This window comes from Salvelinus namaycush, chromosome 41 (genome assembly GCF_016432855.1).
Source record: "Salvelinus namaycush isolate Seneca chromosome 41, SaNama_1.0, whole genome shotgun sequence".
In the NCBI taxonomy this organism is placed as follows: Eukaryota; Metazoa; Chordata; class Actinopteri; order Salmoniformes; family Salmonidae; genus Salvelinus; species Salvelinus namaycush.
This window is the reverse complement of record NC_052347.1, coordinates 5820597-5833470: the sequence shown is the minus strand read 5'-3', so window position 1 is coordinate 5833470 and position 12874 is coordinate 5820597. Positions and strand designations below refer to the sequence as shown.

The following is a 12874-nucleotide window of genomic DNA, read 5'->3' as shown; positions in this document are numbered from 1 at the left end:
GGAGGCCTACAAACCTGACTCAGTTACACCAGCTCTGTCAGGAGGAATGGGCCAAAATTCACCCAACTTATTGTGGGAAGCTTGTGGAAGGATACTCGAAACATTTAACCCAAGTTAAACAATTTAAAGGCAATGCTACCAAATACTAATTGAGTGTATGTAAACTTCTGACCCACTGGGAATGTGATGAAAGAAATAAATGCTGAAATAAATAATTCTCTCTACTATTATTCTGACATTACACATTCTTAAAATAAAAGGTGGATCCTAACTGACCTAAGACAGGGAATTTTTACTAGGATTAAATGTCAGGAATTGTGAAAAACTGAGTTGAAATGTATTTGGCTAAGGTGTATGCAAACTTCAGACTTCAACTGTACATCAAAAAGCGTTTGGACGTAAGACTTCTTTCTGAAGCCCGTACACTCCACAGCGTACATGTTGGACTCCAAGTATGCTGGCAAGAACATCCTGTCTGGTGCAGAGATCAACAAAGCCTATGGTGTCATCACTACCGTGTCTCGCCACCTTGGCCTGGATGAGGGCAAGGTTCTTGGCAGTCTGGCGAAGTACACTTCCAAGCAAGGGCTTTGGGATGGAGATGCAATATGGCAGATGTGCCAACATATCTCATCAGCCACCTGGTGGAAGGGACTTTGTGGATCTGAGGCTCTTTCCCCTGTTGTCCCCATCATCCTCCAAATCCCACCAACATCAGCCGCCTCAGAGCGCAACTGATCCTTGTTTGGGAACACACACACCAAAGCACGCAACAGGCTGACCAATACAAGGGTTGAAAAATTGGTGGCCATCCGAGCAAATTTGAGGCTTTTTGAGCCTGACAACGAGCCATCCTCAACAAGGTTGGAAAGTGACAGTGAAGATGAGGCCTCAGTCTGATGTTCAAGAGGTGGACATTGAGGAGGTCCAGGGAGAAGACATGGAAGCCTGATAGTCTAGAAACTAAAGCTTTGGTTGTCTTCCTATCATTTTACAGATGCATATTGAAAACGTTTTAGGGAGATGCGATGGATCATTGGGGATCATTCAATATTCCCTTTCTTTTGTTGTTCAGTGAAATCATCCCATGTGAAGAGTCAACTCATTTAATAAATTTTTTCTATTGGAAGGATTTAATCATTTGCAATTATGTCTACTTATGTTAAAAGGTAAAAGGTTTATGTTTCTGTCTCCACATGATATGGTAAACATCTACATTTAAATGGTATTAATATTAAATCGGCATACATTTCCATTAATTCCCATATATTCCCGTTAATTCCCACAGAAAGTTTCCACCTCTGAATATTCCCCAAAATGTGCAACCCTAGCTACCAGCCTCAGAAAATGGCTGAATAGGAATGCATCTCTGTCTATCTGAGAAGAATCAGAAAGGGGGATGCAGGGGGGAGAGATGGAATAGTAAAACCCCTTTTCTATGTCGCTATTGTCTAGTGTCACTGGTATGCCTCCGTTCTCTCTGTCTCCGTTCTCTACAGCACGTCCCATTAGAAATGACTTGAATTGGGTTGAGAAAGGCCACTTAAATTCTAGTAAGCCTGGTGCCGGCACAGAAATTGTGTCTATTGTGAAATGCTCTCCCCCAAGATAGAAGGAGAATAGCTACTTGTTTTTGTAACAGGTTGGACTCATCTCTCCCTGGCAAATTTGTATTTTGGATATTTCTCAAATACTCAAAATCATTCCCAGACAGAACATATTCGGCAACACTAGAAACCAGTGTAATATGTGAAAGTTTCATTCCAGATAAAGTTTCTATGCTGCTGAATCATTTAATGCATTATTCCGCTAAGTGTTAAATACCAACCGTGGCTTAATCACCATTTTTTTCTGGCATGTTTCCAGTCCTGGTGTAGCTTTCATTATATCCACTGCTGTTTCTGTTGTTAAAGGTCACCCCTGACGTTGCCTGACAAGCTAATATAGCTCTGTGGAGCGCTCCGAGCAGTGTACCAGAGCAATAAAAGGGCCACATTCTCCACAAAGGGGAAGGGTTAACGTCCGTCAGTCTAGCACTGAATGACTGCATGAGAAACAGCCCCTGCAACAGTACAGTGTACTTACTGTGTGTTCACACAGCAAAGCGATCCAATGATCTTGATGCCTCTCAATCTTCCCCATCAACCATTTTGAAACAATCATCCCTATCTCTCCCACACCATTCCTCACCATATCATTTGCATTTTAATTTATCCTTGTCACACAATCAATCAATCCTTCAAAGTGGAATTTGCATAATTAAAGCATGTCATTCCCATTTAATCTTCGTTAAGGGACTTCAGATATGACAGTTCCAATTAGGTCCCATTGTTTCCATGATCCATCAGTGAGTGTTGTAGCTAAGCATTTTCTTTTTTTCACATCTAAGAGTGTTTTCCCGTTATTGTCATCTTCCCTGCTATAACTTGTGGTTCATGATAGATGTTGTTTTTCCTCCGACACAACAGTGTGCTGGACTCTCACCCTCCCTCACCCCCTTCTCCCTCCCTCCCTCCCTCCATCCTTCCCTCCTTCCCTCCCTCCCTCCCTCCCTCACCCAGGCAGTCTGGGGTCTCATGTAATTTAGTTAAGAAGTGAACCGCCTTTTCTTCTACATATAGAGCAACGCGTTGTTCTCTCTCAATCAGCATTCACCTGCAGATCACGACTGTATCTCAGAACACTACAGTGTGTTTGTTCTCCAGATCACAGAATGGCCATGAAGAAACATCTCGATCCCATAATTGTTATTGTGCCTTATAAGCAGAGGTTAGCCAGTGATCAAAGAATGGTCATATCTACAGCAAAGGGCTTCAAGTTTCATGGGCTTCAACCCTACGTCTAAGGGTTTTGTGGTCTCCGTGTCAACGGGCCTACATCATCAGAACGTTGTGGTGTGTTGTTTTCTTTCACTTCTTTTGATTAAATGGATTTCCGCCTGAGGGTATGTGGATGCCTCAGTGGACAAGGAGCTAGTGTGTGTGTGTGTGTGTGTGTGTGTGTGTGTGTGTGTGTGTGTGTGTGTGTGTGTGTGTGTGTGTGTGTGTGTGTGTGTGTGTGTGTGTGTGTGTGTGTGTGTGTGTGTGTGTGTGTGTGTGTGTGTGTGTGTGTGTGTGTGTGTGTGTGTGTGTGTGTGTGTGTGTGTGTGTGTGTGCGCGGGCGGGCGTGCATGCGTGGACGTACTCATCCACCTCTTAGAGACTCAGCTCCCCTGACAAGTGATAAAATAATAATGAGAACATTTGTTGCTTCTGAGTAGGGAGTCGGAGAGGGAGTGAGAAAAGTAGAGGGGGTAGGGGAAAGCAGAGAGGAGAGCAGAGATAGGGATATGGGTGAGGGAGAGAGAGAGAGAGAGAGAGGCAAAGAAAGAGAGGAAGATTTTGACGTAGACTCTACTCGGTATGATTTCCTTGAAATGCAAAGAAACTTCAAGGAAGACGGGGAAAGTGGTGGAAAGTATGATGGAGCGAAAAATAATGATGGGTTTTTGGTGATGGGGTAAACAGAGTGCGGTCTGCTTTAAGAGACGTGGCAGCAGGTAGAGATGGAGAGAGGAAGGGAGAGAAAGAGAAAGTGAAGGATAGATGTCTGACGGTGCTTTGACAAGCTGTTTCTTGGCTCTATAATGCCCAGAGATGTCAGCCATTCTGAGATGGCATTCAGCTGCATACGGTCCGCTCCCTCTTTCTTTCTCTGTCTCTCCATCGCTCTCTGTCTGTCTGTTGGTCTCCCTATCTCTGTGTCTTTCCTCTCCTCTCTCTCTCTCTCTGCCCCAGCATTGTTTAGATCCTGAGGGAAAGAGATTAATGTGGATGTCTTGAGGACAGACAGTGTGCCTGGACCAAAGTCCTTAGGGTCCAGTAGATAGATGCCCCAGGGGTGTGAGGAGGTGTAGAGGGGTGAAAGGGTTCCTAATTGCGGTCAACTGGTGCGGTCAGTCAATTGCAGGGTTTGACTAGAGAGAACTGGTCAGATCCTGTGAATCCAATATGGTGTCAGTCCAGTACTATGGGTTTTAGCTGAGGCTGGGCTCACATCTCAAGGTAGACAGTGTAAATGGTTTTATTATTAGGTTTACAAGCGCTTATTCAGTTTAGAGTTTAGATTGTAGGCATCGGACTGGGAGTATATGGTTAGCTGTTCACAATGTTAGCTGTTTACAATGTTAGGTGTTCACAATGTTAGCTGTTCACTACCCAGTATTCCTCATAACTTTGGAGGTTCATGAGCCCCCCATACTGTGTGTGTGTGTGTGTGTGTGTGTGTGTGTGTGTGTGTGTGTGTGTGTGTGTGTGTGTGTGTGTGTGTGTGTGTGTGTGTGTGTGTGTGTGTGTGTGTGTGTGTGTGTGTGTGTGTGTGTGTGTGTGTGTGTGTGTGTGAACCAAAGAGTCTCATGGACTGGAGCCTGCATTGAGAGAAGACCTAGCGCCTTGCTGAGTGCTAAGAGTATTTGACCAGACTTGCAGGCATACCTCAGTCTGACGTTGAAGTCTGAACCACATAGGTTACTGTCGCACTGGGCACACCACATTTCAACCTGAAATTTGGGTAACATTTGGTTGAAATTTGGGTAAAATTTTGTCTAGACATGAATCAATGAGATGTCAACCTTTATTCACCTACTCAAAAAGACAGCCTGAGATTTGTTGAATTTCAGATATGCTTTCAACCATCTAAAAGCACAACCAAATTCCAATGGAAAAATAATATCAGATTTTTGGTTTAGTTGTCATCTAAATGTGTTACCACTGCACTGTCAATCATTTTTAAAAGCAGGAGATGTATATTTTGTGCCACATACTTAGTCTGGCTTTAATTCCAGTTTGTCTAAAAATGTATAATTGATATGTTGGATTCATGTCTCCATTTCAACCAAAAATATAAGTTAAAGAATAGGACTAAATCAAATCAAACCGTTATATAAGGTCCATTCATTATCCAACATATCAATTATTAATTTGTAGACAAAGTGGAATTAAAGCCAGACTTAGCCCTAGTTCAAACACCACTCTAAAACGTCACTTTCTCACTGGAAGAACGGGGATCGAGTGCCGCCTGAAACAATTATAAGTGCGCCTCGTCGGACTTGTGATGATAGTTCAAGCAGCCTCTGCCGCTCTTTCGGCGCAGTGCGGGTGAAGCACGCCTCTGTTTCATGTGGCGCACCAGAGCAGTTCTTCCACTGTCGGAAGACATGGTAATGCATATTAACACATGTTAATTGCATGCAAATAAAAGGTTGCTTCGCTACCACACCCACAACGGAAGCACAATCAGGGTCTCGAATTCGCAGGTGGATGACTTCTGTGAAAGGTCGCTGTTATGCCTGAATTCGACCCAAAACCGACAAAGATGTCGCTGCAGTGTTGAGCTGAGAAACCAATCCGTACGTCAAGCGGAGCTTATAACCGTGACGGCTCGCTCTTCATTTCTACGCACTTCAACTCGTCATAAATTCGGCGTCTGGACGGTGCGTAAATCAGTGGCACAGATGGAACTATCCGAGCTGAAGATACCTCTCCTTCAAACGTTGATATCTGGTTGCGATGACAACCAAACACAATTCAATATCCAGTTTGTTTACACATTAATAATTGATGTGTCGGATTCACATCTCCATCTCAACCAAAAATCGAAGTTATTAAAGCATAGCACTAAATCTACGTGAATGATCTGATCAAACTTTGAATGCACTTTAAATAAAGTTTGATTTTATTTAGTGCTATGCTTTAACTTTGATTTTTGGTTGAGTTGGAGATGTGACTCCAACATATTAATGATTAACTTGAAGATCACATTTGAAACCAACCAAAGTTTGAAACCATAGGCCTATACTGTATGTATTGACTATTTTTAGTTGAACCACGGGTTGAATTGAAACAACAGCTGTTGATGACTTGCAAATGCTATCTAGGAATAACTAGTATAATATTGATGATATGACTTATATAGTGTGGTTACATTTTATTTGCTCTATTTAAACCTACTCGTTGGACTGACTTTGATAACAACAGTGAATATATTTAGTTATTTAGAGATCAATAATCCTTCTCATGATAGCACATTGGTAGTAGCCAGTGACAAATATGAAAAACGAGCAGAGTTTGGGTAAAACTCTGGATGGGCGACCAGTAGGAGCCCAGCCTATTGTTTCGTTTTTTTTTTTATAGTGGATATAACATTGAATATCTGACATTGTTTTAAAGGTACAAATTCAAAATATTTTCTACAAGGTTTGTCTATGTTGAAAATTGTTTACAATTATGACATAATCCTTCGGTTGAAATTCCATCCTCAAAACATGTTTACGTTGATGACTTTTTTCAAACCCAATGTGTTTTGCAGGTAGATCCATGCCACAATAAATTTACAAATTACATTGAAACAACGTCGATTAAACCAGTTTCTGCCCAGTGGGCTATGTCTCTACTCAACCTTGACTTTATTTGACTGCATGGATTTCATAGAGAGAAGGCCTCTATGGATCATACCCTCCGTGGATTATCTCCACTTTATCGTCATATAAGAAATTCACAAATACATTTTGATAAAAGTCAAGGCATGAGTGCACAACATGTAATAGTCTTGAGTAATTGTTCACCTGTGCATTAAAACGGACTAGTTTTACAGCCAATTAAAATCTATGCATTTGAACAATATTAGATTTTACACACAGTTATTTACGTGCGTAACTGTGTGCAAATGGTGAATAGTTTAGACTTGTGTCTATAAACAATTAATATGCATCCTTATAATAGATTATTATAATAGACTAATAACATTATCATTATTATTGTTATTATTACTACCTTATATTATTGTTATTGGTATTCCTGTTACAGTGCAGTATAACATGCACAAGATCCTCGATCACATTTAAATGTAAATTCACTTGTTTAATTTATACTGCATATTTATGCTGCTTTGTGCGATAGGCCTATGCCATACATGAATACATTGAATCTTCTGCAACAGGTAGCCTAGGTACATTATGTACAATGGATATCAATGAAGAGATACGACAACGTCACGTTTATTCGTAGCATGCTGCACTTTTCATTCAAGTTTCATCTTGGTACAAAAGTCATGCAGCATCAGGTGCTTTCAAAAAGTGCAAAAACAGTAGGTCCAAATACCACCTTGTACTGCAGGCTACAGACCAAGCCGCGTGCATGCTGAACTGGACAAGAAAACACTCTTTGAAGCAGTGATGGGGTTAGTTAAACATGCACGATCCCAGCACCTTGAGTATTTGCCCAACATGCTACTAAGCAACGGGACCAAGAAAAATATATTTTCAGAGAAATCCCACATCCAAAACGTATAGCCTACTGTCAGAACTGGAAAGGAAAACAACATAACATCTGCATGCGTAAAGTTGCTGACGAGTTAGCTTTGTTACTTAAACAATGATGAAATATCGACTTTTGCTAATAGAATTTGAGGTAACAACGTGTAAACACTTATATCACAAGAGTCCATTACTTTGTTCAAGTTGACAGTCAAAAACAAAACCATATCCAACAGCCTATGCGTAAACAACGATGCATTCCTTGTTCTCCTTGAACTTTTGATGTGAGGAATTGTCCGCGCTTGACTGCAATTGCAGTCTTTATTGGCAAACATACTTCGTAAGGAAATCAAACGCATTGCATATCATCGTGCCGCTCCAAAGACAGCGTGGTGAGGCTATGGGTCCGTGGCGCGCTGCTACACACCATTCTCCATCCCGGCGCCAGAGACTAGCTGAGTCCTATCATCCCCGGCGCCTCTACGTCTTTGGAAGGTCTCCGGTCCTTCACCATAAAGTTAATCATACTCTCCGATTTGATCATGAGGTTGCAGCCGAGGAAAAAGATACCAAACATGACGGTGAGCGACAGTACGCACAGGACGGCGATCTGTACGACTCGACTGATGAAGAGTTTCCGCTCGTCCGGAGGTAGCGCCAGCGAGCCGCCGTCACTGGTTGCCACGTCGGTCGCGTTGCAGCAGTTCACCAGAGTACCAGCGAGGACTTGGCTCCTGTTGAATAGTGCGCCCTGGGCTTGGTTGAAGAAGGAGCTGTTCATGTCTCCGTGGATGTCAGTCTGACAGCGCTTGGCAGCTATGGGCGCACGCTGTTCCACAGAAACACACTCACGGCTAAAACCTGGGAAAACAAACCAAAGTAAAAATCAAATGAGAAATGTATAATCTTCTTTTAAATTCGATAATAGCAGCACGGCCAAAAGCTGATATGTCGGTGCGTATCAGCGGAGAGAAACTATCACAATCCTAACCAGATGCCCTATTCAGCATCATACTTGCGAGTCAAAGTAATAAACTGAACACAACTTCTACGTGGCTCGAACCTCTCAAGCGGGTCCCCTTGGACATCTCGAATGAGGTGTAAATCTGTACGTAAGACTGCCTTGCATGCGCACATGTGCCCGCTTGAGTGCGCTTTCGTGCCAAGTTCCGCTCTCCATGAGGGGGGGGGGGGGGGGGGGGGGGGTAGACGATTGAACGATTTATCCAACCCTCATCGACTGTCAGCGACAGGCAGTTATATGGAGTGTTATTATTAGAATATGTAATCAAAGGCATAAGTATTGGTTATGGTCTGTCACCACCACTGAAGAACTCCCATTATATGATTTCTGATGGATGTAGAATGTGGCAATGCTTTGTAACCTTAATTATGGTAGATGAATGTATCAATCTCTACAACACTTTGCTCAAGCTGCATTTCTCCCTGAAGTGCCAACATTCTAATATCCACTGCATAATAAACGGGAGGCATAACAACAACGGAGGCCTCTGAAAAGAACCCGAGGTACTGTACAGTTCAGTTCTGCACTCATCCTCTAAATGCCACCGTAACAGTATAACATTGGAGTAAGCACAGTCACAGAGAGACACATCCAGAGACAGACTACTTGAATTGAGAGATGGAGAAATGTAATCAAGTTGATCGAATCTGGGCAAACTTTCCAGCAGAGAAGTCTATTTCCATTCCTCCTCTCTTTCTCCATACTTTCCCCGTGTGTGTAGACGCCAGTGCTATTTTCGCTGAGATTAACTTGCCGGGAAGCAGCGTCTCTCTGTTTTATTAACATGCCTTATTCAAATATCAGTTTCTCACTCAAGTGCACAGTCAAGCTAGTTCAGACAACCCCCGACGAACAGTAGGATCTCTGCAGTACTATACGGTACTGTACTATACGGTACTGTACTATACGGTACTGTACTATACGGTACTGTACTATACGGTACTGTAGCCTATACCTGTCAACGAGATGCGTAGGTTTAGATGCTCTGACAAACTGAAAGCAACCATAAATCACCATCATCTACATGCAGATTGAAGATTGGGTATGAGAGCGTATTGTCTTTGCCTCCTATGGACTCAACCTTTATCAACCATGCCTTTGTATTGAAAAACGTACATGTGCCCTAGTGATAGGCTATATGATTGGCTATACATATTCTAGTTACTGAAAGAGTATCCAGGGCTTGTCTTTCGGTGTTGAGCTTGTGTCAAGATAGAGGACCTCACAAGGAGCCTTAAGAGGCAAATTGTATCCAACTGTTCATATTCTTCTTCTCGTGATGACCATCTGCTACAGTAATATTATTCTCCTGCTTCCAATACCATCGGTTATCTTTAGTACCATCAAGCCCTCTTTAATGGCCAAACGGAGAACTGTATTCTCATAGGTCCTCATCTCTGGCCTCCACAATGACTTTGATTGTAGAGAACATTGACTTGGAACAGCAGTGCTATCATTCTGAGTAGTAAACAGTATTTCTCATCATAGACCAGACCACTACTATTATTCACATAGAACCTCCACGGTTCAGTCTTTATTATATTTGAATAGGAGTATTATAATAACCTTACAGTCATTTATGCTTGTCCTGTCCCTGGGCATTGTAGAGTAGGCTATTATATGAAGAAGCAATGGCACCGACGTTATGGTGAGCAGGTGTAGGCTACGATGATGCGTTTAAAATACTCCCTCGGATAATGTGAGAGAATATTAAAGCCCCCAGACCTAATATTCTGTTTGTCTGCTCAACAAAGCCTTTGAAAGCCAATTTAGGATGCTCACGATATGTCTGGTTATAAGCGGCTTTAGGCTGCGAACTGACAAGCGTGTGTACAAACAACGATTAGCTCTTTACATAAATATTTAATTACACTTCTAGGGGGTCAATTACAGTTTATTTATCACTGTATAATAACTGGAGATCAAACAAAGTGTTTGGTGTCCACCAAGCTGGAATAATCCTATTAGACTTTTCTCATTTCGATCAATGACAACAGTTGGCGGTATCATCTAATGCTGTGTAGATGTCCTTCTGTTCATTCATTTAATAGTGTATTGTAATTATAGACACAGACAAGGATTTAAATGTTGATTCTTTTGGAAATACAGCCTGCCTCCGGGTTAACAATAAAGCACACAGTCGTCTATTTATGAAACATTAAACAGCAGCCCACGCAAAGTTAAATACGGTTACAATACAAAGTACAGCCAGGGACTTTAATTCCTGAATCAAAGTGAAGAGAAAGATCTTGAATTATAATTCTGTTACTTTCGAACATTTTGATATGAAGCTGCTTACAAAGACTCGTTCACAACATTTCAGCTGACTTTGAAGTCAATTAATTATATTTTTCTTTCATTTGCTGCATACAACCTGTTGGTAAAACTGAGGTTTATATGTGAAATACAGAAGTTATATTTTCTAAGAAGCAGCACGTTCTGTTAAAACCTCAGGATCGGCCCCTTTTTTTCAATTTTCGCCTAAAACGACATACCCAAATCTAACTGCCTGTAGCTCAGACCCTGAAGCAAGGACATGCATATTCTTGGTACCATTTGAAAGGAAACACTTTAAGTTTGTGGAAATATGATAGGAATATAGGAGAATATAACACATTAGATCTGGTAAAAGATAATACAAAGAGAAAACCAACCTTTTTTTGTATTTTTTTTACCATCATCTTTGAAATGCAAGAGAAGGCCATAATGTATTATTCCAACCCAGGTGCAATTTAGATTTTGTCCACTAGATGGTATGTGCAAAGTTGTAGACTGATCCAATGAACCATTGTATTTCTATTCAAAATATTTTATCAAGACTGCCCAAAAGTCCCTAATTTGATTTTATTCATAACTTTTCATGTTCAAAACTGTGCACTCTCCTCAAACCAAAGCATGGTATTCCTTCACTGTAATAACTACTGTAAATTGGGCAGTGCAGTTAGATTAACAATAATTTAAGCGTTCTGCCAATATCAGATATGTCTATGTCCTGGGAAATGTTCTTGTTACTAACAACCTCATGCTAATCGCATTAGCCAAAGTTAGCTCAACCAGCCTGTGGGGGACACACCGATCCTGAAGAAGTTTAAAAGTAAATGATCGACATCATTAGTGACACTAGATGCAATACAGAACTCAACACAGGTCACAGGTGGCATGAGCTCATTATTATTTCATATCATGACACACAGCATGTAGGCCTGTGTATAAAGATATAAATAGATATGGAAAGTACATATAGACATGTATGTGTGTCCCAGACTTGTTCCTTAGCAACAGTAGACCTGTGAGCATAGTGATAGATGGTTGGTAAAGTTATTTTGGTTGAGAAAAGGAGGGAGGGAAGAAGAGAGGGAGAGAGAGAGAGAGATGGGGTGCCTGGACGAAGGAGAAGGCAAAACGCTTCCACTTAGCACGGGGGAATTGGCAGCCTAGCAACACGAACTAAGTAAAGACATCCCCTAGCAACACGCAGGGGTTTGGCCCATACCTCCCACCTCCCCCTTCCACCTCCACCCATGTCTTTAGAGGCCTTCACACACGGCATGGCAGCACCTGAACACAGCAGAGTAGAAGCCCACACCCTCCATACACTCCTCCATCCCCCACCCCAACCCCTTCATCTCCACATCCCTTCTCCAGAGGTGCAGCTGGGGGCAGACTTCTTAGGATGTTGATCAAGTTCAATTAGTCTAATAGATTACCTACAGCTAGGTCTTCATTAGATGAACAAAGTGTGTGTGTGTGTGTGCGACGGGCATGTGTGTGAGTGGAGGTCAAGATTAAATGAGAGAGTGAGGGGATTAACCAGCAGGAAACACAAATAAACAGAGAGAAGGTTAGGGAGTATAGAAGAGAGAATCAGAAAGAGAGAGAGGGAGAAACCGAGAGAGAAACAGAGAGAGAAACAGAGAGAGCGAGAGCGAGAGAGAGAGAGGTCTGTGGTTGTGGGCACTGTCACCTGTGGGACAGTTAATGACATAGAGCTAAATGTAGTCATTAGTTTCCCCCTGACAGAGACTCCAGGTACACAGCAGCAGAGTGTTTCTGACTGCTCCTCTCAACAACCCCTTCACAGGCTGCATCCATTAGTCATTCAAGTTGTTTCAGGGAGATAATGGCTTCATTGCCTTCATTTGTTGTAGCGTTGTCCTGTGTGTGTGTGTGTGCGCACCCATTTGTTTGAGTGAGCGTATCTGTTTGTGTGTTTGAGGGCAGTGAATTTGAATTGCATGGCCTTAATTGAATTAACTTGCTTTTTCTGCCTCCTATCTCCAGGGACAACGTCTCCCACACTTCCCTCATTGAAGAATCTCCTGGCCTAAACATGTTGGCAGATCTACACATCTCTCATTAAACTTTCTAACTTGATTCCTCTCCTTCTTTCGCCTCCTCTTTCTCTCGCCACCTACCTCCCTTCCACCATATCTTATTCTCCGCTCTCCCTCCCTCCCTCTCTCTCTCTCTTTGTCTCCGTCTTTCTGTGTTACACAGCAGGCTATGAAACAACCCCATTGTGCCAGAGAGTGGATGTGCTTTTAAAAAGAGCCCGTGGA

At 42.2% G+C, this 12874-nt stretch overlaps 1 protein-coding gene across 1 annotated transcript; it reads right to left on the bottom strand.

Moving 5' to 3' along the window:
• Positions 1–7742: 7742 nt before the first annotated feature.
• On the bottom strand, positions 7743–8072 carry LOC120034337 (reprimo-like protein). Its single transcript, XM_038980857.1, has one exon. It carries the CDS (start codon positions 8070–8072, stop codon positions 7743–7745), a length of 330 nt encoding a protein of 109 aa, XP_038836785.1.
• Between the last annotated feature and the right edge of the window lie 4802 nt (positions 8073–12874).